We start from the raw sequence: 27746 nt of genomic DNA, 5'->3' as shown, positions 1-27746 counted from the left end.
GCAGGGGAGCCTCCAGGTTGCTGGGGTCACTACAGAGGAAGTGCTCCCCAGGAAGAGCGCAACACACAGCACCGGGCCGATCTCAGTAAAGGGCTTGAGCCTGCGCCTGGCAGGGCCTCAGAAGAAGCTCAGGCAGCAGCTCTGGACAGAGGGGGCTGTACCCTGCTTCCTTCAGGAGTTGCGCCTAGGGAGTGAGACTCCAGCAGCACAAGCTCCGGATTCAAGGGCACCGAGGGACACGGCTCAAGATCCTGCAATCCCCTCAGGACAGGCCAAGGCAGGGAGGGCACAGGACACCGAGGAATCTCCTGCCACTGGGCACCCCCAAGCTGTGCAGAACAGCACAGTTTTGTTCCTCCTGGTGTCACCCTGTGCCTGGGATGGAGCGGGGCCTCTAGGGAACAGGGGACACACAGGATAAATAGTTCCCACAGAGCATGGCCCTGGCAGGGGGCGGGGCAGTTCCCTGGGTGCACACACCTGAGAATCAGCACAGCAGGCCCCTCCCCCAGAAGACCAGCCGGAAGGGGAGGAGAACAGCAAGTTCTTGGCCTAGCAGCGCTAGAAAGCTCCAGGGGAAATCGAGGGATTTACAGTATATAGAAACAGAGGATACCCCTCCTTATTTTTTTTGTTTTGTTTTGTTTGTTCTCTCTTTTTTTTCTTCCTTTTTACAGTACAACTCGTTTTTAGCCACTCTTCACTGAGCAAAATGACTAGAAAGAAGAACTCACCAAAAAAGAACCAGAAACAGTACTCTCTACCACAGAGTTACAGAATTTGGATACAATTTGACATCAGAAAGCCAATTCAGAAGCACAATTATAAAGCTACTGGTGGCTCTGGAAAAAAGCATAAAGGATTTAAGAGACTTCATGAAGGCAGAATTTAGATCAAATCAGGCTAAAATTAAAAATAAATTAAATGACATGCAATCCAAACTGGAGGTCCTAACAGCAAGTGTTAATGAAGTAGAAGAAAGAGTGAGTGAAATAGAAGACAAGTTGATGGCAAGGAAGGAAGCTGAGGAAAGAAAGAGAAAAAAAAATTAAAAGACCATGAGGAAAGGTTAAGGGAAATAAATGACAGTCTCAGAAGGAAAAATCTACATTTAATTGGGGTTCCAGTGGGTGCCAAGAGGGACAGAGAACCACAAAGAATATTTGAACAAATCATAGGTGAGAATTTCCCTAATTTGGGGAGGGAAACACGCATTCAGATCCAGGAGACAGTAGATCCCCCCCAAATCAATAAAAGCCATTCAACACTGCGACATTTAATAATGAAACTTGCAAATTCCAAAGATAAAGAGAAAACGCTTAAAGCAACAGGAGACAAGAGATACATAGCTTATGTGGGGAGAAATATTAGGTTAATAGCAGACCTCTCCACAGAGACCTGGCAGGCCAGAAAGGGCTGGCACCATATATTGAAGGTCCTAAATGAGAAGAACATGAAGCCAAGAATACTTTATCCAGCAAGGCTCTCATTCAGAATAGAAGGAGAGATAAAGAGCTTCCAGGGGTCCCTGGGTGGCGCAGCGGTTTGGCGCCTGCCTTTGGCCCAGGGCACGATCCTGGAGACCCGGGATCGAATCCCACGTCGGGCTCCCGGTGCATGGAGCCTGCTTCTCCCTCTGCCTATGTCTCTGCCTCTCTCTCTCTCTCTCTGTGTGACTATCATGAATAAATAAAAAAAAATTAAAAAAAGAGCTTCCAAGATAGGCAGAAACTGAAAGAATATGTGACCACCAAACCAGCTCTGCAAGAAATAATAAGAGAGACTCTGTAAAAGAAACAGGATGCCCAAAGAAATAATCCACAAAACAGGGACAGAATAGGTATTATGATGACGCTAAATTCATACCTTTCAATAGTAACTCTGAACATGAATGGGCTTAATGATCCCATCAGAAGACGCAGGGTTTCAGACTGAATAAAAAAGCAAGACCCATCTATTTGCTGTCTGCAAGAGACTCATTTTAGACAGAAGGACACCTCTAGCCTGAAAATGAAACGGAGAAGCATTTCCATTCCAATGGTCCTCAAAAGAAAGCAGGGGTAGCAATCCTCATATCAGATAAATAAAAGTTTACCCCAAAGACGGTAGTAAGAGATGAAGAGGGACACTATATCATACTTAAAGGATCTATCCAACAAGAGGACCTAACAATCATAAATATTTATGCCCCTAATGTGGCAGCTGCCAAGTATATCATCAATTAATAACCAAAGTAAAGAAATACATAGATTATAATACACTAATACTGGGAGACTTCAATACGGTGCTGTCTGCAAATGACAGATCTTCTAAGCAAAACATCTTCAAAGAAACAAGAGCTTCAAATGATACACTAGACCAGATGGATTTCACAGATAATTACAGAACATTACATCCAAACGCAACTGAATACATATTCTTCTCAAGTGCACATGGAACTTTCTCCAGAAAAGACCACATACTGGGTCACAAATCCAGTGTCAACCAATACCAAAAGATTGCTATTGCCCCCTGCATATTTTCCAACCATAATGCTTTGAAACTTGAGCTCAATCACAAGAAGAAATTTGGAAGAAACACCAACACATAGAGGCTAAAGACCATCCTGCTAAAAGATGAAAGAATCAACCAGGAACTTAGAAAAGAAATAAAAAGACTCATGGAAACTAATGAAAACGAAGATAACAACCCTTCAAAATCTTTGGGATACAGCAAAAGTAGTTCTGAGTGGGAAATACGTAGCAATACAAGCATCCCTCAAAAAATTGGAAAAAACTCAAGTACACAAGCTAGCCTTGCACCTAAAGGAACTGGAGAGAGAACAGCAAATAACCTACACCCAGCAAAAGAAGAGAGTTAATAAAGATTCAGGAAGAACTCAATGAAATAGAGACAGAAGAACTGTAGAACAGATCAACAAAACCAGGAGTTGGTTCCTTGAAAGAATTAATAAGATAGATAAACCATTAGCCAGCCTTTTAAAAACAAAAGAGAAAAGACTCTAATTAATAAAATCACGAAGGAAAAAGGAGAGATCCCAACCAATACCAAGGCAATACAAATGATTTTAAAAACATACGAACAGCTATATGCCAATAAATTAGGCAATCTAGAAGAAATTGATGCATTTCTGGCAAACCACAAACTACCAAAACTGGAACAGGAAGAAATAGAGAATCTGAACAGGCCAATAACCAGAGAGGTGATTGAAGCAGTCATCAACAACTTCCCAAGACACAAAAGTCCAGGGGTAGATGGATTCCCAGGAGAATTCTATCAAACGTTTAAAGAAGAAACAATACCTATTCTACTAAAGCTGTTCGGAAAGATAGAAAGAGATGGAGTAATTCCAAACTCATTCTATGAGGCCAGCATCACCTTAATTCCAAAACCAGACAAAGACCTCACCAAAAAGGAGAATTATAGACCAATATCCCTGATAAATACACATGCAAACACTCTAAACAAGATACTAGCCCATAGGATTCAACAATAGATTAAGAAGATTATTCACCATGACGAAGTGGGATTTATCCCTGGGATACAAGGCTGGTTCAACACTCGTAAAGCAATCAACATGATAGATTATATCAACAAGAGAAAAAACAAGAACCATATGATCCTCTCAATAGGTGCAGAGAAAGCATTTGACAAAATCCAGCATCCATTCCTGATCAAAACTCTTCAGAGTGTAGGGATAGAGGGAACATTCCTCAGCATCTTGAAGGCCATCTATGAAAAGCCCATATCATATCAAACAGCAAATATCATTCTCAATGGGGAAACCCTGGGAGCCTTTCCCCTAAGATAAGGAACACGACAGGGCTTACCACTCTCACTACTGCTATTCAACATAGTATTAGAAGTCCTAGCCTCAGCAATCAGGCAACAAAAAGAAATAAAAGGAATTCAAATTGGCAAGGAAGAAGTCAAATTCTCCCTCTTCGCAGATGACATGATACTGTACATAGAAAACCCAAAAGACTCTACCCCAGGATTTCAAGAACTCATACAGCAATTTGGCAGTGTGGCAGCATACAAAATCAATGCCCAGAAATCAGTGGCATTTCTATACACTAACAATGAGACTGAAGAAAGATAAATTAAGGAGTCAATCCCATTTACAATTGTATCCAAAAGCATAAGATATCCAGGAATAAACCTAACCAAAGACGTAAAGGATCTATACCCTAAAAACTACAGAACACTTCTGAAAGAATTGAGGAAGACACAAAGAGATGGAAAAATATTCCATGGTCATGGATTGGAAGAATAAATATTGTGAAAATGTCAATGCTCCCCAGAGCAATTTACATGTTTAATGCAATCCCTATCAAAATACCCTGGACTTTCTTCAGAGAGTTGGAACAAATCATCTTAAGATTTGTGTGGAATCAGAAAAGACCCTGAATAGCCAGGGGGATATTGTAAAAGAAAACCAGGGCCGGGGGCATCACAATGCCAGATTTCAGGTCGTACTACAAAACTGTGGTCATCAAGACAGTGTGGTACTGGCACAAAAACAGACACATAGATCAATGGAACAGAATAGGGACTCAGAAATGGGCCCTCAACTCTATGGTCAACTAATATTTGACAAAGTAGGAAAGAGTATCCACTGGAAGAAGGATAGTCTCTTCAATAAATGGTGCTGTAAAAGTTGGACATCCACATGCAGAAGAATGAAACTAGACCATTCTCTTACACCATACACAAAGATAAACTCAAAATGGATGAAAGATCTAAATGTGAGACAAGAATCCATGAAAATCCTAGAGGAGAACACAGGCGACACCCTTTTGAACTTGGCCACAGGAACTTCTTGCAAGATACATCTACGAAGGCAAGGGATACAAAAGCAAAAATAAATTATTGGGACTTACTCAAGATAAAAAGCTTCTGCACAGCAAAAGAAATAGTCAACAAAACTAAAAGACAACCTACACAATGGGAGGAGATATTTGCAAATGACGTATCAGAGAAAGGGCTAGTATCCAAGATGTATGAAGAACTTATTAAACTCAACAGCAAAGAAACAAACAATCAAATCGTGAAGTGGACAAAAGTCATGAATAGAAATTTCACCAAAGAAGACATAGACATGGCCAACAAGAACATGAGAAAATGCTCCTCAGCACTTGCCATCAGGGAAATACAAATCAAAACCACAATGAGATACCACCTCACACCAGTGAGAATGGGGAAAATTAACAAGGCAGGAAACCACAAATGTTGGAGAGGATGTGGAGAAAGGGGAACTCTCTTGCACTGTTGGTGGGAATGTGAACTCGTACAGCCATTCTGGGTAACTGTGTGGAGGTTCTTCAAAGAGTTAAAAATAGAACTGCCCTACGACCGAGCAATTGCACTGCTGGGGATTTACCCTGAAGATATAGAAGCAAGGAAACGGCAGGACACTTGTACCCCGATGTTTCTAGCAGCAATGTCCACAATAGTCAAACTGTGGAAGGAGCCTCGGTGTCCATCGGAAGATTAATGGATAAAGAAGATGTGGTATATATGTATATACACACAATGGAATATCACTCAGCCATAGAAACGACTATTTCCCACCATTTGTTTCAACGTGGATAGACTAGAGGGTATTATGCTGAGTGAAGTAAGTCAATTGGAGAAGCAAAGACATGATATGGTATCATTCATACAGGGAATATAAAAAATAGTGAAAGGGATTAAAGGGGAAAGGAGAGAAAATGAGTGGGAAATACCAGAGAGGCCGACAGAATAAGAGACTCCTAACTCTTGGAAATGAACAAGGGGTAGTGGAAGGGGAGGTGGGCTGGTGGTGGGGGTGACTGGATGACGGGCACTGAGGGGGGCACTTGATGGGATGAGCAGTGGTTGTTATATATTGGCAAAGCGAACTCCAATAAAAAATTACAAATAAATATAAATAAATTTATGTTTAGGGTTTTTTGTAAACAAATGATTATTGAAAAAACTCAACTCTTTAAATTCCCAGAAAATGGCCTGATTTTCCAACCTCTCATGAATAGATCAATCTATTATAGAGGATTAGTGCAAATTCATGCTTTTTGTCTTATGGTGAGACAATATTAAAGCATCTAATTTAGACTGCTAAAAGCACCACATTTATTTTATTTACTTTTTAAGATTTATTTATTTATTCATGATAGAGAGAGAGAGAGAGAGAGAGAGAGAGGGAGAGAGTCAGAGACACAGGAGGAGGGAGAAGCAGGCTCCATGCTGGGAGCCCGATGCGGGATTCGATCCCGGGACTCCAGGATCGCACCCTGGGCCAAAGGCAGGCACTAAACCTCTGAGCCACCCAGGGATTCCCCACCACATTTATTTTAAATGCAGAGCTTCTACTTACTAATATCATTTATTCAGTGGTGGCATTATTATAATAATTTCCTATTAAAAGAATACAGTTGTATGCCTCATTACAGAGATTTATTATATATAACTTATTCACATTTCTTGAATATCACTCTATTTTTTATGTTGACTAGACATTCTTATCATCTACTCACTCTTCTCTTTTTCCCTCGCTTTATTAAGATATAATTGACATATAACATGGTATAAATTTAGTGTATACAGTGTGATGACTTAATGCATGCAAATACCATGAAATGACTACAAATTTGAGGTTACTCAATACATTCATCACTTCACATAATCATATTTTGTATATGTGGTGTGAACATTTCAGATATAATATCTTGGCAACCTTAAGTATATAACACCGTATAGCTAAGTATAGTCATCATGCTGTGTATTAGACCCCCAGAATTAATTCAACTTTGTCCTATTTGACTAACATCTACCCCTTTCCTCCAACCTCAAGCCCTTGGCAACTACCATTCTACTCTATAAGCTTGGCTTTTTAAATATTCTACATATATGTAAGATCATATAGTATTTCCTTTTATAAGTCTGACTTAATTCACATAACATAATGCCTTCAAGGTCCATTCATGTTGTTGAAAATAGGAAGATTTCTTCCATTTTTATAGGTGAATAATATTCCATTTTATGTATATCTATCATGTTCGTGTATGTAGGTGTATACATGTGTATGCATAATGTTTTATTTATCCATTCATCTATCAATGGACACTTAGATGTTTTACATTTTGACTAGTAAATAATTTTACAATGAACATGAGGGTGAAGATACCTGTTTGAGATAGCAATTTTATTTTCTTTGGATATATACCCGGAAGTAGGATTGCTCGATCATATGGTAGTTCTATTTTAAATTTTTTGAGAAGCCTCCATTCTGTTTCCCATGGTGGCTGCACCAATTTACATCTCCACCAACAGAGCACAAGTTTCATCCACCTTAGCCAAGACTTGTTATCTTTTCTCTTTTTGATAATACCTATTCTCACAGGTGTAACATGATATGTCTTTGTGGTTTTGATTTGTAATTTCCCTGATGATCAGTAGTGTTGAACACTTTTTCTTGTACCTGTTGTTCATTTGTATGACTCCTTTTGAAAAATGTTTATGAGGTCTTTTGGCCATTTTTAAATTGGGTTATTTATTTTATTGCTATGGAGTTGCCAAAATTCCTTATATTGTTGGGATATTAACCCCTTATCTGATACATGGTTTGCAAATATGTTTTCCCATTCTGTAGGTTGCCTTTTCATTTTGTCATTTGTTTATTTTGTTGTGCAAAAGCTATTTAATTTGAGGTAGCCCAACTTGTTTATTTTTGCTTTTTTTGCCTGTGCTTTTTGTGTCATAGTCAAAATGTCATTGCCAAGAATAAATGTCAAGGAGTTTTTTCCATTTTTTTCTAGGAGATTTATGGTTTAAGGTCTTAAATGAAAGTCTTTAATCCATTTTGAACTATTTTTTTGTGAGTGGTGTAATACAGGGATCCAAATATATTCTTTTGCATGTAAATATCCTGTTTTCCCAAAATCAGGTATTGAAGATAATAAACTTTTTTCCACTGAGTATTTTTGAGGCTGGGAAATGAGTTCACTTAACCCACTCTTCCTTTCCCTACAGGCAGAACTATTTGCATTTGAAGAGTTCCCTTGTAATGCTGAGTAATTCTGGCTTAAGCATCAAATGACTCAAGCAAAATGAAGCTTTTTTCCCTTTCTGTGTGATTATTTACAAGATATTTATTCTACCGTGTTGCTGAAACTTCTTAATTGGACTCCAGAGCTCTTTCAGAACTGTTTTTGTTGATGGGTATGTCTAATTGTAGCTCTATCAGGGAATGAAGTCTGACATTTACTTCACTATTTTGATGTCATCACTCCCTTAGGGAAGATTATTGAAAACAATAAAAACAGTGTTTCACAGTGGGAACAGTGAGAAACTAGGCCTTTCTAAGCATTAACTTTATATATAAGATGATATTCAACAAAGCTCAGCCTTTCAGGACAAGGACTGATTTATTATTGCATTTATCTGTTTAGTCCTTTCTATAGCAGTGATTGGGGGATACTAGTCCCACAAATGTAGCACAGATCGAAATTCATGCATGAGTAGTCAGTTTTATTTAAAATGAAGTGCTTCACATTGAGTATCAGGGCTTCAAAATAACTCAGTTCACTGTGTTTTACTTAAAGTGTATTTTTCCATGACTTATCATCCATGTTATGTTTTTCTATATATCATATCAGGATTCCACATTGTTCATAAGTAAGGAATAAAACTAATTATAAAATGTCTATGTCAATTGTACCTCCAAAAATACACTGTGAATTTTATAAAAATAGAAGGTAGAAAGCACTCAAAGTCTCTGATCTAAGAGCAACACAGGCTTCACAAATGACATAATTTGCCATGAATTTAGCATGGTGACCTTATTTTTAAAGATTTATTTATTTGAACCGGATGAGCACTGGGTGTTATTCTGTATGTTGGCAAATTGAACACCAATAAAAAATACATTTATTATTAAAAAAAGATTTATTTATTTGAGAAAGAGAGAGAGAAAGAGAGCACGAGTGTGAGGGACAGAGGAGAAAAAAAAATCTCAAGCAGAGTCTGCACTGAGGGCAGAGCCTGACATGGGGCTCAATCTCACAACTCTGAGATCATAACCTAAGCAGAAAACAAGAGTTGGAAGCTTAACCAACTGCTCCACCCAGGCATCTTTAGCATGATGATCTTGAACTGCCAAATACTGGCTGATTTTTGGTGCAATGACACATTTCTATTTCTTTTTTTAAAGGATTTTATTTATTTATTCATGAGAGACACACAGAGAGAGAGAGAGGCAGAGACATAGGCAGAAGCAGGCTCCATGCAGGAAGCCCGATGTGGGACTTGATCCTGGCACCCTGGGATAACAACCTGAGCCAAAGGCAGATGCTCAACCACTAAGCCACCCAGGTGTCCCCTCATTTCTATTTCTAATTAAGTTTTAATATAATCACAAGTTGGCTTCCAGTTACAGCTCAGTGACACACTTACGATACAATGGCATGGATCCTTTGATTCCAGAGAATTTATGTTTAAGAATGACTTGTACTACTGGGTGATAAGTGCTCAAATGTTGAGTTTACTGGCATGTGTTAAGGGACATAGATTCCTTACTGCCTATTGTCTCTCCCTTAGAACCAATAGATGGATTAGTGATATTAGAAGACTAATGAATCCACTTATCTACTCTAGTACGCGCTGCTCTGACAGGAAACTCATAGAAAAAGGAATTAGGGTGCCTCAGCTGAAAGGCTATATTCTTTTAAATAGAAGCCACTATCCACTATCTAAGCTAGATATATTTGGAAGAGGTGATGTGCAGTATAGATGAATGGGGTAGGAAAGGAGGGCATTAAAAAAATCAATAGTTAGATGGAATTGGACATTTTTGACATATTTATTTATTTGCTTTATTTATGTATTTGTTGTATAAAGGTCCAAGGATATTGGGGAATAAAAGAACACCCTGAAAAGCTTCTGACATGGAAATTGGATATTTTCTTTAAATGGAAAACATAGAACTACATTACATTAAAACCAACTTTTGAAAATTTTTAATAGGATGTCTTAAAAGTCCAAACTATAGTAAAAGCATACTTTAGGAAGGCCAGTATTAGATATAATTCATAAAATGTCACTTGTCACTAACAAAGCATGGAAAATATTATTTTCTTTATAGTTTATCCGTTTTTCTTTCTTTTACTAAAGTATAATTAAAATACAGTGTTGTCTTTGTTTCAAGTGTACAATATAATGATTCAGCAATTCTATACATTGTTCAGTAGTCACTAAGATGTCTACTCTTGATCCCCTTTATCTATTTCACCCCTCCTCCCACTTACCTCCCCTATGAGTGTTGTTTATTTTCTTTGTCTTTTTTCCTTTGCTTGTTTGTTTTCTTCCTACTCAATCCCATGTGGTCTGATTCTTGAGGCTACATTTAACCATTACATTGTTCTCAGAAGAAGATATTACTTTTAAAAGTTAAGTAATATTCCTGGGACGCCTGGACTGGTCAGTGGTTGAGCGTTTGCCTTTGGCTCAGGCTGCGATCCCAAGATCCTGGGATGGAGTCCAGCATTGAGCTCCCTGCAGGGAGCCTGCTTCTCCCTCGGCCTATGTCTTTGCTTCTCTCTGCATCTCTCATGAATAAATAAAATCTTAAAAAAAAGATAAGTAATGTTCCAGATGTGTAGTTGTGCCATTAAAGGTTGCCAAAAGATAGCATATGAGAGGCAGAATGACTCAAAATATCCAGGTATACGGGGATGAATTGCCTAGAAGTGGCTGAATATTTTACTTAAAAATGTTACTATCCTCTGTAAACTATTGAGTGTCAGTGTCATTAAAGGAAAAATGATTGCTTTTAATAAAGCCAAGGGAGTTTTTATAAATCTTTAGAAGAATTATATATAATTATCCTGACTTACAGAATCTGATAATTTTTTAATCTGTATGATTTTCATGACTCTCATCTCTATCTCATTAAGTCATTAGCCAGCATAGCCAAACCCTGTACCTCATTAGAAAGAATTGAAATGAGGTGGATTTTAAAAATTGAAAAAGGAAAAATCAGCATATCTTGGGAGCTAGTTGTATATAGAGTAGTCAAGTAGTTGAATTTTTTTTTAAATGTATTGAAATTCCAGTTAGTTAATTTACAGTGTAATATTAGTTTCAGGTGTACAATATAGTGATCCAATGCTTCTATATAACACTCAGTGTTCATCATAAGTGTGCTACTAAAGTACCCTCACTTATGTAACCTATCCACCCACCCACCTCCCCTCTGGTAACCATTAGTTTATTCTCTATAGTTGAGTCTTTTTCTTGGTTTGCCTCTTTTTGTTCTCTTTACTCATTTGTTTTGTTTCTTCAATTTCACATGTAAGTGAAATCATATGCTATTTGTCCTTCTCTGACTGACTTATTTTGCCTAGCATTATGCTTTCTAGCTCTATCCACATCACTGCAAATGGCAAGATTTCATTCTTTTTATGGCCAAGTAATAGTCCATTGTGTGTGTGTGTGTGTGTGTGTGTGTGTGTGTGTGTGTATGCCACATCTTCTTTAACTATTCATCAGTTGGTGGACATTGGGGCTTTTTCCATAATTTGGCTATTGTTGAAAATGCTGCTATAAACATTGGGGTGCATGTATCCCTTCCAATCAGTATTTTTGTATCCTTTGGGTAAATACCTAGTAGTGCAATTGCTGGATGGTAGGATAATTCTATTTCTAACTTTTGAGGGAAGTTCTTGCTCAATCTTCTTTCCAGAATGGCTGCACCAGTTTGCATTACTACCAACAGTATAAGAGGGTTACCCTTTCTTTACATCCTTGTCAATGCATGTTATTTCCTGTGTTGTTAATTTTAGCCATTCTGACTGGCGTGAGGTGATATTCGTTGTAGTTTTCATCTGTATTTTCCTGATAATGAGTAGTGTTGACATCTTTTCATGTGTATTTTAATCATTTTATTTTATTTTTAATTATTTTCTAAAGATTTATTTATTTCTTTTAGAGAGAGAGGGGAGGGATAAAGTTAGAAAATGTTTAACCAAACCCTGCACTGAGCATGGAGCCCAACACAAGGCCTGATCTCCTGACCCATGAGATCATGACCTAAGCTGAAACCAAGAGTTGAATGTTTAACTGACTGAGCCACCCAGATGCCACTTGAGGCATTTTCTTTTTTAAAGATAAAATCTTTTAAAAGATTTTATTTATTTATTTATTTATTTATTTATTTATTTATTTATCTATCTATCTATCTATCATCTATCTATCTATTTTAAAGAGAGATTGTGAGCTGGTGAGGGGCGGGGACCAGAGGGAGCGAGAGGGGGAAAGAATCCCAAGCAGACTCCACATTGAATACAGAGCCCAAAATGAGGCTCTCTCCCAGGACCTTGAGATCATGACCTAAGCCAAAGCCAAGAGTCAGGACATTCAGCTTACTGAGCCACACAGGCACTTGTGTTAGCCATGTTTTATCATGTCTTCTTTATCCATTCATTAGATGATGGACACTTGAGCTGTTTTTAGAATTTGGCTATTGTAGATAATGCTGCTAAAAACATAGGGGTGCATGTATCCCCTTGAATTAGTATCTTTGTATTTTTTGGGTAAATATCTAGTAGTACAATTGCTGGATGGTAGCATAGTTCCATTTTTAACTTATTAAAGAACTTCCATACTGTTTTCCAGAGTGGATGCAAAAGTTTTCATTCCCGCCAACAGTGCAAGAGGGTTACCCTTCCTCCACATCCTCCCCAACACCTGTTGGTTATTTTACTTTTGATTTTCCCCATTCTGACAAGTATGAGGTGATATCTCACTGCAGGTTTGATTTGCATTTCTCTAATGATGAGTGATACTGAGCATCTTTTCATGTGTCTGTTGGCCATCTTGATGTCCAGATGTCTGGATGTCTTTCTTGGGAAAATATCTATTTTTGTCTTCTTCCCATTTTTAAATTGGATCATTCATTTCTTGTATGTTGAGTTTTATAAGTTATTTTTTTAAAGATTTTATTTATTCATGAGAGACACACACAGAGAGAGAGAGAGAGAGAGAGAGGCAGAGACACAGGCAGAGGGAGAAGCAGGCTCTGATGTGGGACTGGATCCCAGGACTCCAGGATCACACCCTGGGCCAAAGGCAGGTGCTAAACCACTGAGACACCCAGGGATCCCATATAAGTTCTTTATATATTTTGGATACTAACCCTTTATCAGATATGTCATATGCAAATATCTTCTCTCATTCAGTAGGTTACCTTTTAGTTTTGCTGATTATTACCTTTGCTGTGCAGAAGCTTTTATTTTGATGAAGCCCTAATAGTTTTTTTCTTTTGTCTCCTTTGCCTCAAAGACATATCTAAAAAGAATTTGCTACAGCTAATGTCAAAGAGGTTACTGCCTGTGTTCTCCTCTAGAATTTTTATGGTTTCAGGTCTCACATTTAGGTCTTTTAAAGTCAAAGATGGCTTACAATTTTATATGGCTAAACAGCCAAATATATCATAATGTAAATGGTGTCTTTGTTCAAAGAAAAGTCCTTATTATCTGTTAATATTAATGGATAATAAGCATTTATTAGGAGTTTCAAAGATATAATAATTTATTCTGAAAATTATTCTTACACTATGTTAAATATGTCAATTATTTAAATTAGAATTATCAAAGCTAGAGACTAATACTTTGTGAATTTCTTAGTGTGAAATATAATCATTTGGCTGTAAGTACACATTATACACATGGTACATAATTAGTGATCCAAACCTAAACGAAACTTACTTCAAATGCAACATAGTAAATGAAATAATAGCTTATAATTACAACAGATACCATTTATTGAACCCCTACTATATGCTAGACACTGGACTCAGGATTTACTCATATTATTTCTAATCATCACAACAGTGTTGCAAGGGATCTGTTTGATCTCTATTCAGTAGATGAAAAAACTGAAGATTATAGAAGTTAAATAACTTAAATAAGGTCACACAGTACTAATATGATTAATAATTAGCTGCTTGAAGTAAAATATGGAAAATATTTTATCTAAACACAATGTGACTTCCCTGCAAAAACAGTTTTTAGCTATTTACACTTATGGGTGAATAAAATGTCTAAAAACATATGTTCCTGAGGGATAGATGAAAAAAAGAGAGCAGTAGGGCACCGTTCCTTAAGACCAAAATGGGTAAAAGCAAAAATAAAGATCATTGACTTCAAATATTGTTTATAGAAAAGCTCTGATGTGGTAAGCAGGATAGTGGCCCTTTCCAAAGATTTTCATGTCATAATCCCTGGAACCTGTGAATGTGTTATGATATGTGGCAAAAGGGAATTAAAATTGCTTAAAAATCAACCTCAAAAATGGGAAGATTATGCTGAATAATTCACATGGGCCTAGTGCAATAAATGGGCCATTAAAAGCAAAAGAGGTCAGAAAAATTCACAAAAATGTCATAAAGGAGAGGCAGAAGAGATGGAAAGCATGAGATTCAATCAGCCATGTCTGGCTTTGAAGATGAAGTGTGGGGCCTATGAGGCAAAGAATGTGAGTGGCCTCCAGTAGCTGGGAATCACTCTCAGTGACAGCCAGCAAAGATACAAGGACCTTAGCCCTACAACTGTAAGAAACTGAATTCTGACACTAATCTGAATGAACAAGGTAATGGATTTTCCCCTGGTATAATAAGAAAGGAAAAGCAGCTCTTCAGAGACCTTGATTTTAGCCTATTCAGACCTATACCAGACTTCCAATCTACAAAACTATAAAATAATAAATTGGTGGTGTGGTAAAGCCTTAAATTTGTGGTAATTTATTATGGCAGGAATAGAAAATACACTACTGGAGTTACCTTTTCCAGTGCTACTATTGAGATGGATGTCTCTTGCTACTATCTCCATATCTCAGTGTCCTTCACCTCAGACTCCTCTCTTTATTTTTTTCTCATCCTGGTATTTCCTACTCCCATTATATTTGGTGGTGAATTTATTATTTAAAAACTTACTGAAAGTTTTTCAAAGAAGGATGCTATATATGTACCACAAATAATACTAAAGATACCATTCAATAGGCAGACCTTTGCATTGACAGGGTTTATGGGTAGTAATCATTTTAACAGTTGATACTTTCCTACAGGGAGTTCCTCTGTATGATAAACATGCTGGGTATGGGGTTAGGTTTTTTACATTCCAAAAAATAAGGCATATCATGCATGTTGTCATGAATAACAGGATTTCATTCATTCTCATGTGTGAATAATATTCTACTATATATATATGCCTTCTTTTATCTATTCATTCATTAACAGACACTTAGGTTGTTTCCATATCTTGGCTGTTGTGAATAATGTTGGAATAAACATGGAAGAGTAAATATGTTTTGATATCCTGTTTTCATTTTTTTTTTAGAAAAAAATGCAGAAGTAGGAGTGCTGGATCATACTGTAGTTCTATTTATAATTTTAAAAGAAACTTCCCTGCTACTTTCCTTAGTGTCTATACCAATTTACATCCCCACCAGTAGTGCACAAGTGTTCCCTTTCTCCATATCCTCAACAACACTTGTTATATCTTGTCTTTTTGATGACAACCATTCTAACAGGTGTGAGGTGATATCTCATTGTGGTTTTGTTTTACATGTAAAAAAAAAAAAAAGATGAATTCACAGAATCAGAGAGCAAAATTGCAGTTACCAGAGGCTGGGCCTTGGGAAAATGGGGAGATACTGATCAAACGGTCCAAACTATTAGAAGATGTGTAAGTTCTGGGGATCTAATATGCAACATTGTGATTATAGTCAACAATGATATACTTCAAAATTGCTGAGATGAGATATTAAATGTTCTTATCACAGAAAAATAATAATACTTATGTGATAGGATAGAGGTGTCAGGCAATGCTACAGTAGTAATTATTTTGCAATATATAAATATATCAAATCAACATGGTTGTATACCTTAAATGTATATAATGTTATTAGTTAATTATATCTCATTAAAAATATGCTTGATAACACCCAGCATCACTTACAGATTTTTAATGAATCAGTAATACTATTTGTATATTTTTTATTGGGGTTCAAATGGCCAACATATACTATAACACTCAGTGCTCATCCCATCAAGACCCCCCTCAGGGCCCGTCACCCAGTCATCCCATCCCCCTGCCAACCTCCCCTTCCACCACCCCTTTTTTTGTTTCCCAGAGTTAGGAGTCTCTTGTGTTTTGTCACCCTCTCTGATATTTCCCACTCATTTTCTCTCCTTTCCCCTTTAATCCCTTTCACTATTTTTTATATTCTCTGAATGAATGAAACCATATAATGTTTGTCCTTATTTTTCAGTGGTATACTAAAGCTGGCTTTCACTGGCTTGCTAGAGGTAATTGGTGAATTATCAGAAATTTGGCAAGCTGGTTGTTATATATAGCCATTATTAAAAATAAATAAAATAAGCTTATAATTATTTGAATTATGCTAACAACAAAGGTAGTATATGCTCAAAACTCACTTTTTGTTGTTTTACCACATTTTCTACTCCATTCTCGAGTCATTTAAATCTATTGTACGACTATATATTTCTTCCTAACTGCATCATCATGGTGGACTGAGATCAGACACAAACAGGATATCTACATCATGGAAACTGACAAACTTCTGATTCTACAAATCAAGTCTTGATTTATTGTTTTTACTCACTGTTTAGATTTATGAAAGTGAAGAAAAATATTAATGATCCAGACTAAAAGTGTGACTGTCCATGTCTGTAGCTATTCTATTGTGAATGTCACAAAACATTGTGTAAATAATCTTCTGAGATTCAAAAAGTATCATTTGATTCAACAAAGAAATAATTCATATTATTAATGAGCGAACTTTCAATATGCACATTAATTGTTGTATTTTTATAGGTCATTAACATAAAAATATCACCTAATATTTATGGTGAAATTATGTTCATTTGTAAATTGCAAATACAGAGTTCATCAAAAATCAATGAAAGCAGATAGCTGTAGCAGCACACCATGCCCAGGCTCTGCATCCAGCTGTGTGCCTCCAGCCACCATCACTTGCTGAGTCCAGATCCTCCCAGCCACAAACTCCAGCCACTGGGCTCGAACATAGGGCCCAGCCTCAAACTCCAGCCACCAGAGCATGCATCCTCCAGCCACCACAGTACTCCAGGAGATCCAGCACTGGGCTAGTGGCTCAGCACAAATTTTGCTAACACTGTCGCCCCACTCCCAAGTTATCCAGTAGGCATAGTCCCTCAGAGCTGATTTGCCTGGGTCCCACTAATGCCACAGAGAGCAAGCACAGCTCACAGCAAGCAAAGAGTCAGTGCAGATGACTGGACTAAAAGTAAAAGTGACTCAGACAGAATAGGGCATAAGCAGCACACATAAGATATTCTTTTGAAGTGCCTGGGCACTGCAGAACCTCTTCTTGATAAAGTCACTACTTTCCAGAGTAGAAGACATAGACATAGCTGAGTTTTCTTTCTTTCTTCTTTCTTTCTTTCTTTCTTTCTTTCTTTCTTTCTTTCTTTCTTTCTTTCTTAGCTTTTCTTACCTTTATTTCTTAATACATAGAAACAGACACAGGGAGGCAGACAAAATGAAGAGACAGAGAAATTTATCCCAAATGAAAGAACAGAACAAGTCCACAGCCAGAGATCTAAGTGAAACAGATATAAGTAACATGCCTGATAGATAATTTAAAGCACTGATCAGAAACGTGCTCACTGGATTTGATAAAAGAACAGAAGACATGAGTAAGACTCTTAACACAAAGATAACAAATAACACAGCAGAGATAAATGGCTTAATAAATGAAATGAGAAACATGCTTGATGGAATGAACAGCAAGATGGAAGAAGCAGAGGAAGGAATTCAGTGACCTAGATGACAGAGTAATGGAAAGTAATCGAGCTGACCAAAAGAGAGAAATTACAATTATGCAAAACAAGAACAGACTTAGGGAAATTAATGACTCCATCAAATGTAATAACATTCATATTGTAGGAGTCTCAGAAGAAGAAGAGATAAGAAAGAAGACAGAAAATATATTTGAGGAAATAATAGCTGAAAGTTTCCTTAAATCTGAGGAATTAAACAGATATCCATATACAGGTGGCACAGAGAAATCAATAAAATCAAAATCAATATCAAAATCAACAAAAACAGGCCAATACTAAGATATGTTATAATAAAATTTGCAAAAGAAAGTGATAAAAAAAATCTTAAAAGCATCAACAAAAGAAGTCCTTAAGTTACAAATTAATATCCATAAGGCTAGCTGCAGATTTCTCAACAGAAACATGGCAAGCCAGAAAATACTGGCATGATATATTCAATGTGCCGAATGGGAAAAATATGCACCTGAGAATACCCATATAAATCTATCATTCAGAATAGGAGAAGAGATGAAGAGCTTCCCAGAGAAACAAAAACTAAAAGAGTCTATGACCACTAAATCAGCCCTGCAAGAAATATTAAAGGGGATTTTCTGAGTGGAAAGGAGACACCAAAAGTGAGAGTATGGAGATAGGAAACACAAAAGCAGTAAAAATGAATATTTCTGTAAAAAAAATCAAGGAATTCACAAAATAAAAGGATGTAAAATATAACAACTTATACCTAAAATATAGGGAGGAGAGGAGCAAAGAATTGGTTCAAACTTGTGTGACCATAACTTAATATAGACTGCTAAATGCAGAAGAGGTTATACACAGAACAAATAATAAAAAAAAAACAAATAATAGAATGATAAAATAAAATATAATAGTGGTAGTATATCGTTTTTGTTAACATTTTTCTGCTTCATTTAGCCAACCAGATACTTGTTAAAAGCCTGAGGATTTTTTAAGCTAGATCATATAAAACTCCCAACAGTATTTGGTTAGCAGCTGACATACTTTTATAAAATTTATTCTACATAATTAGTCTATTAACTAATTAAATTAAATGTAATCAGATATTTTATGAGTAAATTTAATGCACATATGTAAACATAATATGAATCTGTCATTAAAGAGAATATAAATTTTCAAAACTCATATTATAAAAACTTTAAAATTTTTTAATAAAAAGTAAATAAAATAAAAAAGAGACTCTTAATTATAGAGAACAATCTGATGGTTACCAGAGGGGAGGGCAGTGGGGCACTGTGTTAAATAGATGATGCAGATTAAGGAGTACATTTGTGATGAGCACTGGGTGATGCATGGAATTGCTGAATCACTATATTGTACAACTATATTGTCATATTGAAATATAGCACTGTATGTTAGCTAACTGGAATTAAAATAAAAATGTAAAAAAATCAATGAAAGTATCCTCTGAAAATTAATTGGCTATATGGAATTTATAATAAAGGATATCATGCATTTTGATATTTTTAATTATGTGCTACACACCTGAAGAAAAATTTACATATATCATACATGTTTATGTATATTTATATATCTATCTAAATCTATATTTATATATCATGCCCTTATTTTTCCAGGCAACCAATTGGGCATTTACCAGTACACTGTTGATTTATTATTTCATTTTTTAAAGGCAATTTTTATTCATTCTGCTAAAATAGTTAAGCTTTAGTACATAGATGCAAAGATAATAAATACAAAATCCCTGCCATCTAAAAAGGGCATAACATTCAAGGATAATAAGAATCCTGAGTACTTTGACATGTGGCAAAAGCAAAGATAACTATTTTTCTCTTCTCTATGAAGTGTGGTGATAACCAAAACATGAGGGAAAAGGACTCTACAAAAATTACTCTTTTTGAAAAAGATTTTATTTATTTTATTCATAAAAGACACACAAAGAGAGGCAGAGAAATAGGCAGAAGGAGAAGCATACTCCCCACAGGGAGCCCGATGCCAGACTCCATCCGGGGACTCAATCCTGGGACTAAATCTCGGGATTCCAGGATCACGCTCTGAGCTGAAGGCAGACGCTCAACCACTGAGCCACCCAGGCATTCCTAAAAATGACTCTTTAAACAGTCAACAGTACTCTCTTTGGGTCCTATGAATCAAGGGGTTAGGACTCTATATTAGACTATGATTTCTCTACAACTTCTATTCACAGAAATGCAAAACATTAACAGATATCTACTACAATGACTCTCAAGGCTGATCCTTCCTTTTAAATCCTTATAAAAAAAAGTTATGGTCTTTCATTATCTCTCAAATATACACTGTGCTCCACAATCTCTCAACCTCTTTTTTTTTTTTTACTTGAGATGACCATTCCTCATGAACTCCTAGTTGAAAAGTGTTGTCTCTTGTATATCCTTAAGAACTTGATCATCAGTTCTGAATTTACTCATCTATATGTTATAAGAAAGCTTATAGTAAAAAGTTTATGCTTGGGGCACCTGAGTGGCTCAGTGGTTGAGTGTTTACCTTTGGCTCAGGTCATGATCCCAGGGTACTGGGACAGAGTCCAGCATCGGGCTCCCCACAGGGAGCCTGCTTCTCCCTCTGCCTAGGTCTCTGCCTCTCTCTCTGTGTCTCTCATGAATAAATAAATAAAATATTTTTTAAAAAGCTAATGGCTAACATACAATGTTATATGGTAAAAAAATAGAATACTCATGGTTTATTCTAATACCCTCACATTTATATATTATTTATGTATGTTGATTCCTTTAGAGAAATCCTTGCCCCTGTCTGAATGAGGAAAAGTTTGGTAAGGATCTGTAAAGCATTTTGTAAGCCTAAAAGTATACATACACACACACACACACACACACACACACCATATATATATATATATATATATATATATATATATATATATATATCATATATATACAAACTTCATACACACATATATATATATATATATGTATGTATTTTGCAGATGGTAAAGCTTACAAACGTAAGCTGTTAATATTATTCCTTTTTTTTGTTACCATCACAATTTTTAAAGATAGCTGGCCTCCTTTCCTTTTCATTTTTAACACCTGTTGTTTTTGACCAGCAATAGCAAGAGGATGTAATTGCCTGAAATAAAGTAGAAAAGTCAGGAATGCTGAAAATGAATTGGAGAGCTAGCATTAAAGATAAGGATTAAACTAACAAAGAATTTTAATGGTAGATTTAGGCGGTCTGATTTTAATCAGTTGGGTTTTTCCACAAAAGAGTGTTTGAGGATAATGCCAAAGAAAGATTATTCTGAATAAAATTTGTAGTGTGTATTGGAGCAGAAGGCCAGGAGACTGCAGGATACAGCTCTCCAATACTAATATTACTACTACTATGGTGGAGAAAGAGGAGGAATAGGAGGAGGAGGTGCAGCGGCAATGGAGTGGAAGGAAGAGTAAAGGAAGAGAAATAGCTGCTACAGCTAATATTAAGCACTATATACAAAACTTAAAGCTAGGGATGCCTGGGTGCTCAGTGGCTGAGCGTCTGCCTTTGGGTCAGGGAGTGATCCTGGGTTCCTGGGATCAAGTTCAGCATCAGGCTCCCCGCAGGGAGCCTGCTTCTCCCTCTGCCTATGTCTCTGCCTCTCTCTCCCTGTCTCTCATGAATAAATAAATAAGATCTTTAAAAAATTAAAGCAAATTATCTCAGGTAATATTTACAACAATTTTAGCGTTGTCATGATCTCTATTTTGCAGATAAAGCAAGGGAAGCACTGAGCCATTAAGTAATGTGTGCAACATCACAGCTATTAAGTTTCACCTGAAATGTAAACTTAGGCAGCCTGACTCTAGAGCTCAAATTCTAAATCTGAATTCTAAATTCCAATTCTGAATAATTTAAAGATGTGATTTCTTTGAGATGCCATACCCCCAAATAATTGAATGCATTTCCAATAATACCCTTCAATTAAAAACTAATAAAAAAATTCTACAACAACCAGAAGTATCTGTAGTTAAATGAATCTGATGGCCCAAAATAAGCATTTTAATGAAATAGCATTTTTAATGAAATAGCATTTTTTTTCAGATTTTATTTTATTTATTAATGAGAGATACAGAGAAGAGAGAGAGAGCAGCAGAGACAATCAGAGAAAGATAAATACCATATGATTTCACTCATACATGTTATTTAAAAAACAAAACAAAAAAAAACAAAAAAAAACAAAAAAAAACCAAAACAAATGAATAAAGAAAAAGAGACAAACAAAGGCAACAAAAAACTAACTCAGATTCTTAAATACATAGAGATCAAACTGGTGGTTGCCAGAGGGGAGGTGGGTGGGAGGATGGGTGAAATAGGTGAAGGGGATTAACAGTACACTTATAATGAAAGCACCAAGTAATATATAGAACTGTTGAACCACAATGTTGTGTGCCTGAAACTAAGTAACACTGTGTGTCAATTATACTGAAATTTACAAAATAATAAATAAAACTCAGGGCACTTGAGTGGCTCAGTCAGTTAAGTGTCTGCCTTTGAGCCAGGTCATGATCTCAGGGTCCTGGGATTGAGCCCCACATCAGACTCCCTGCTCAGTGGAGATTTTGCTTCTCCCTCTAACTCTGCTCCTCCCCCTGCTTATGATCTCTCTCTTGCTCCCTCTCTTTCTCAATTAAATAAATGAAAAATCTTTTGAAATAAATAAATAAATAAATAAATAAATAAATAAATAAATATCTTAAAAAATGAAACAGAATTTTGATAAAATTTTACTTGAAAACTTTAAGTTTGACAACCATTTTCAATTGCAAATATATTTGCTTTTTCCCATTGGGAGCTACTATAGACACTAAAAAAATAGTGTAGGCCAAAGGTGACTAGAAGCAAAAGATATATGTGAATCCTTCCAAATCTCAAAACTCAGGAGAAAGTTTGTTTCATTCCTCAAAGTAACTAAATAGAGCAACTCTACAACTAGGTTATGTCCAAGATATCTATCTTATTATTCACTGCTAATCCAATTTCCTGATTGTTTAGGTATCCAATTTAATCCCAGTATGGATGATAATGGCATATTTTTAAAAATCCATATGTTATGAGTTCATACATAAGCAATCTATACTAAGTTGATTGCCTAGAAAGCAACTTAAAAATGCATCTCTAAGTGTCATTTTCATTCCTGCTGTGTCTAACTATATGTGGTGTGTGTGTATGTGTGTGTATGTGTAAGAGAAAGCACTAATAAGTGAATTCCTGAAAATGTCCTCACAAAATATGTTTAGTCCTCTATGGGGTGCCTGGGTGGCTCAGTCAGTTAAATGTCTGACTCTTGATTTCAGGTCGGGTCATGATCTCAGGGTTAGGAGATCAGTCAGCGTTGGGCTCCATCCTCAGTGGGGAGTCCACCTGAGATTCTCTCCCTGTCCTTCTGCTTCTCCCCACTGTGCTCACTCTCACTCTCTTTCTCTCTAAAATAAATAAATAAATAGGGGCACCTCGGTGGCTCAATCGTTGGGCCTCTGCCTTTGGCTCAGGTCATGATCCTGGGGTCCTGAGATCGAGTCCCACACTGGGCTCCCTGCAGGGAGTCTGCTTCTCCCTCTGCCTATGTCTCTGCCTCTCTCTTTATGTCTTTCATGAATAAATAAATAAAATCTTTAAAACAATAAATCTTAAAAAAAAGAGAAATTATGTTTAGCCCTTTACTTTAAAGGCCAATTGTTTAAGAAAGTGAGTGATTCTACTTCTTTTGAACACATTAGATTGTGTACCTTGAGCCTGAACCCTGAGTGTGAAATGCCAAATTTGCAAAAGAAAACACACCTGATAAATCATTTATTTTCAAATAGTAATTGTAGTTTTTCTAAGTTCTGTGGCTAAAAATTGAAAAATCAGTATCTCTTTGCTGAAATACATACATGCTTTAATAATCCTTCTGGAGGCACCTGAGTGGTTCAGTAGTTGAGCATCTGCCTTTGGCTCAGGTCATGATCCCAGGGTCCTGGGATCAAGTCCTGCATTGGGCTCCCCATGGGGAACCTACTTCTCCCTCTTCCTCTGTCTTCCTCTCTCTGTGTGTCTCTCATGAATAAATAAATAAACATCTAAAAAATAGTCCTCTTGTGTATTCACTTGCAAACTCTTCTCACTTGCAAAAACACATCTTTGAGACAATAGTAAATTAATTATGAGAAATTTTCTGGTAAATAGATATGTTACCATAAAAAAATGGATACAAACAGAAAAGTCCTCACTATTTAGAAACTCTTACAGACTTACAGAAACAAAAAAATAACACAATTGTCCAGAAATTACTTGGATAACATTATATAACCATCTCTCTCTCTTTCTTTCTCTCTCTCTCTCTCTCTCTCTCTCTCTCTCACACACACACACACACACACACACAGCTTGAATAGTACAGAAGAGAAAGGAGGTGACCATGTATTCAAAAGCCATGACATCCAAAAGCCCAGAGCCAAAAGAGATCAGGTGCTAGAACCTTTACAGAAACAGGATTAAATAATATCCATGCAAAATGAACCAGTCAGTCATCCAGATGTCTCCAGCTGGATATTTGGTGTACTAAGAAGAAAAGATCCCATTTGACTCCTTTTTCCCACATTGCAGACAGCTGTCAATAGTATCAATTCCAAAGTAATTTAGTAACTATACTTTGAACCATAAAATTATAAAGCTCAGTATATCCTATCTGATCTTTAAGTCTTTAGTATTGCAATAAATAATTTTTTACTTACTTCTCAATAGATTTTTTGTTGTTGCTGTTCCTATTGTTTTCTTACCTGATCTTCTCCTTGCATATCTTGCTCTTCAACTTTGTCCTATGGGAAAAAAAAATCAAGAAAATTTATAAAGAATATATAGCCAAGGAAGAAGAAACTGTATTTTAAAGAGAAGTTAAACTGTTAAGAAAGGCAAACATAAAGTGAACTATAATTTATTCACAGTGAGCTTCAATTCTACTTCTGTGGGAATTAAGCTTAAATGCATTACATACTAGTATTTTAGTGCAGTTATTCAATTATCTACAGATTGTACATTCAACCAACATTTCTATATTTCACAAAATATTTATTTGGAGACACTTTGTAAAACAGCTTTTTAAGATTAAAAAAAATCCAATTTCTTAAGCTTCTGGTATCTCTCCCATAAGATTACTGACTCTCAAGTATTTAGTTTCCACCCCCATATCCTAAGAAAAAAAATCACCTGAGTCTGAAGGCTTGTACTCTTGGCAATTTCATTTCTCAGAAAAGAAAAACATAATAAGAACAGTTTCTCTGGTCCAAATTTTGAACAAGAAAGAAGAACTATTCATAAGACCTAGAAGCCTTGAGAGAAAGTGACCATGTCATCTTATAGTTAGTAAGTAGTAATGAAGGAAGGGAATGGTAGGCATAGTCAGACACATGTCTTGCTATTAATAGAATGACATTTCCAAGCAGCTGTCCAAATAGTTCAAGTCCTCCATTACAACTGTAACTTACCTCAGGAGTCAATATAAAAAATCAACCAGCTAACAATTCTGGAATTTAAATAACTATGAATAAACTTGAGGAAATTCCTGCTCTAGAGGCTACTGAAGTGATAAATTGCCTATAGTGAGAGAATAACACAATTTCCCTAATTTTGTCTTACTGTGCAGTCAGCCATTGTGGAACCAGATATCTATTCAAACAGTTGGTGAAACATTAGTTTTTTTATCTTACATATCTTTAGTCCTTATATTTAACTGTAATTTCTATTAAGAAGGCTAGAAAAATGAGATTGTAGAATAAAGACCAAAAGATAAGGTTATTTGTATTTATCAGCTTTATAATTATTTAAATTTTTCCCCCTTGGAATGCTAAAGAATAGAAAGAAAGGGAGATGAACTTTAATTGCAAATATACATTGGTGGTAAGTCACAACAAGAGCTGTAAAAATTAAGATATGAAAATGTGTTCTATCAGCTTCCTTTACAGAACAGAGAACCATCCATTTATCTCTGGGTAAAAAGGAAGAGTACTAAAAAGGCAACAATTGAACACTGAGTTTAGCTCAACTTCAATATAAGGATGTACTGTATGTTGGCTAGTTGAATTAAAATAAAAAAAAAACAGAAAAAATATAATTATAAAGAATGAAGATAGAAAAAGTAATAATGTTTTAGAACATAGAATTAATTAGCCAGTACTCTGATATCACAGAAAGCAGAGTAAGACTTTGTCCAGTTTACATTCATAAGGAGTCTCAGTTATTTTCATATCTAGGTATTTTCTCATTCCTAGTACAATTAAAGAATTTTCATTTAATATAAGTTCCTCAGGCAGCCTGGGTGGCTTAGCAGTTTAGTGCTGCCTTCAGCCCAGGGCGTGATCCTGGAGGCCCGGGATCAAGTCCCACGTCAAGTTCCCTGCATGGAGCCTGCTTCTCCCTCTGCCTGTGTCTCTGCCTCTCTCTCTCTCTCATGAATAAACAAATAAAATCTTTAAAAAAATAATACAAGTTCCTCAAATTTTGCCATCCATTAACACAGTGTTCTGGGGGTACTTCTTAAATAAACTGATGGGTTTTTTCCCCTTCTATTTATTATATTTAGAGCTACTGAAATTTAACTTCTTTATATTGGGAAAGAAGAAGAAATAAAGGCCATTTAATGAAAAGGGTTCACATGCCAGAAAGGTTTATATTTTCTGAGATGAGAGATAAAGATTTTTAAATTTTGTTCTTAGATAATCTCCAAAGAAGTTCGTTGCAGGTAAAATTAACTTGAATGAGTTAATTCTTGAAGCCAAAATCAGAAAAGAAAAACTGATAAGAAAAGTTTCTCTGGTCCAAATTTTGAACAAAAAAGAACTATTCATAAGACCTAGAAGCCAATCTTTCCTTCTGATGCTGGGCAGTAAACCATCTGCTTTGTCATCATGTAAATCACATTCCATTCTGTTAACAGGGTTACAACTTACTACCATTTGTTATAGCAACATGGGACTAAGGAGCAACTGGATATATTTTGAAAGGAATCTGTACAGTAATCTCTATATTTCCCAGGGTTGAAGCAGGGAGCAACAGCCTGAATATCTGAAAACACTGCCTGCCAGTCTGATTTATCTGGAATTTTTTAGTGTGCATTATGATGAGTTCCATCATGGAAGTCAAGGTAGATATAGATATTTTTACATCCTTCTACTCAATATTTCAAGAGGTGTCATATAGGAAAAAAATTTTCACGTCTTGTATTTCATTCCCAACTTCATAGTACATGAAATTTTATATAAAACTGAGCAATAGTGGCATAAGGAAAGCAAAAGTGTTTTTCTTCTTTTTCTCAATTTCTCAGATACAAGAAAATATTCCATAAAATACACTTTAACCCACACTTGATATCATTTTCTATACTGAAATGTTGGATACAAAAAATAACTTAGAGTGATGGATTCTGCCCCAGATTTAATCATGAGCTAGACAGACTAGCTAAATTCAGAAAGAACACAGAAATACATTAATTTTCCATATGATAAAAGGATAAATTGATTTGGATTATAATATGTAATTTTTGAAATATGATTATAACCATTCCTTCTATTTTTCCATTTAAAAAAATTTATATACAGTTGATTATTTCCCAATTTCTATTTTTCCTATAATAATGATCAACTGTAAATCTTTGAAAAGCCTTCCCAAACTCTTTAAATGGCACTGATAGTAATTATGGTGATCTGTGATACCATTGGCTTTGATAAACTTTTAAGGACATCACTTGAAAGCTATAGTTCCAATTACTTGATTCCAAACTCAGAAGTTTCCCTACTCCTTGGGATGTAAATCCTTGTAAGGGATGTAAATCCTTGGATTCACAGAGTTTAATTTCTAATTATAATGATATTACCTTATC

The 27746-nt window shown here is 35.9% G+C and overlaps 1 protein-coding gene across 3 annotated transcripts in view; it reads right to left on the bottom strand.

The window, feature by feature from the left end:
• Positions 1-27746, bottom strand: part of LOC112649496 (uncharacterized) — a 290778-nt gene that overhangs the window by 197098 nt on the left and 65934 nt on the right. For all 3 annotated transcript variants that reach the window (XM_025431847.2, XM_025431846.2, XM_025431848.2), the window contains exon 5: positions 24652-24690. In XM_025431847.2, the coding sequence (XP_025287632.1) occupies positions 24652-24690 (39 nt within the window). The remainder of the gene's footprint in view (positions 1-24651; positions 24691-27746) is intronic.

This window comes from Canis lupus, chromosome X, assembly GCF_003254725.2.
Source record: "Canis lupus dingo isolate Sandy chromosome X, ASM325472v2, whole genome shotgun sequence".
Taxonomy (NCBI): Eukaryota; Metazoa; Chordata; class Mammalia; order Carnivora; family Canidae; genus Canis; species Canis lupus.
This window is presented reverse-complemented; position numbering and strand designations above follow the sequence as displayed.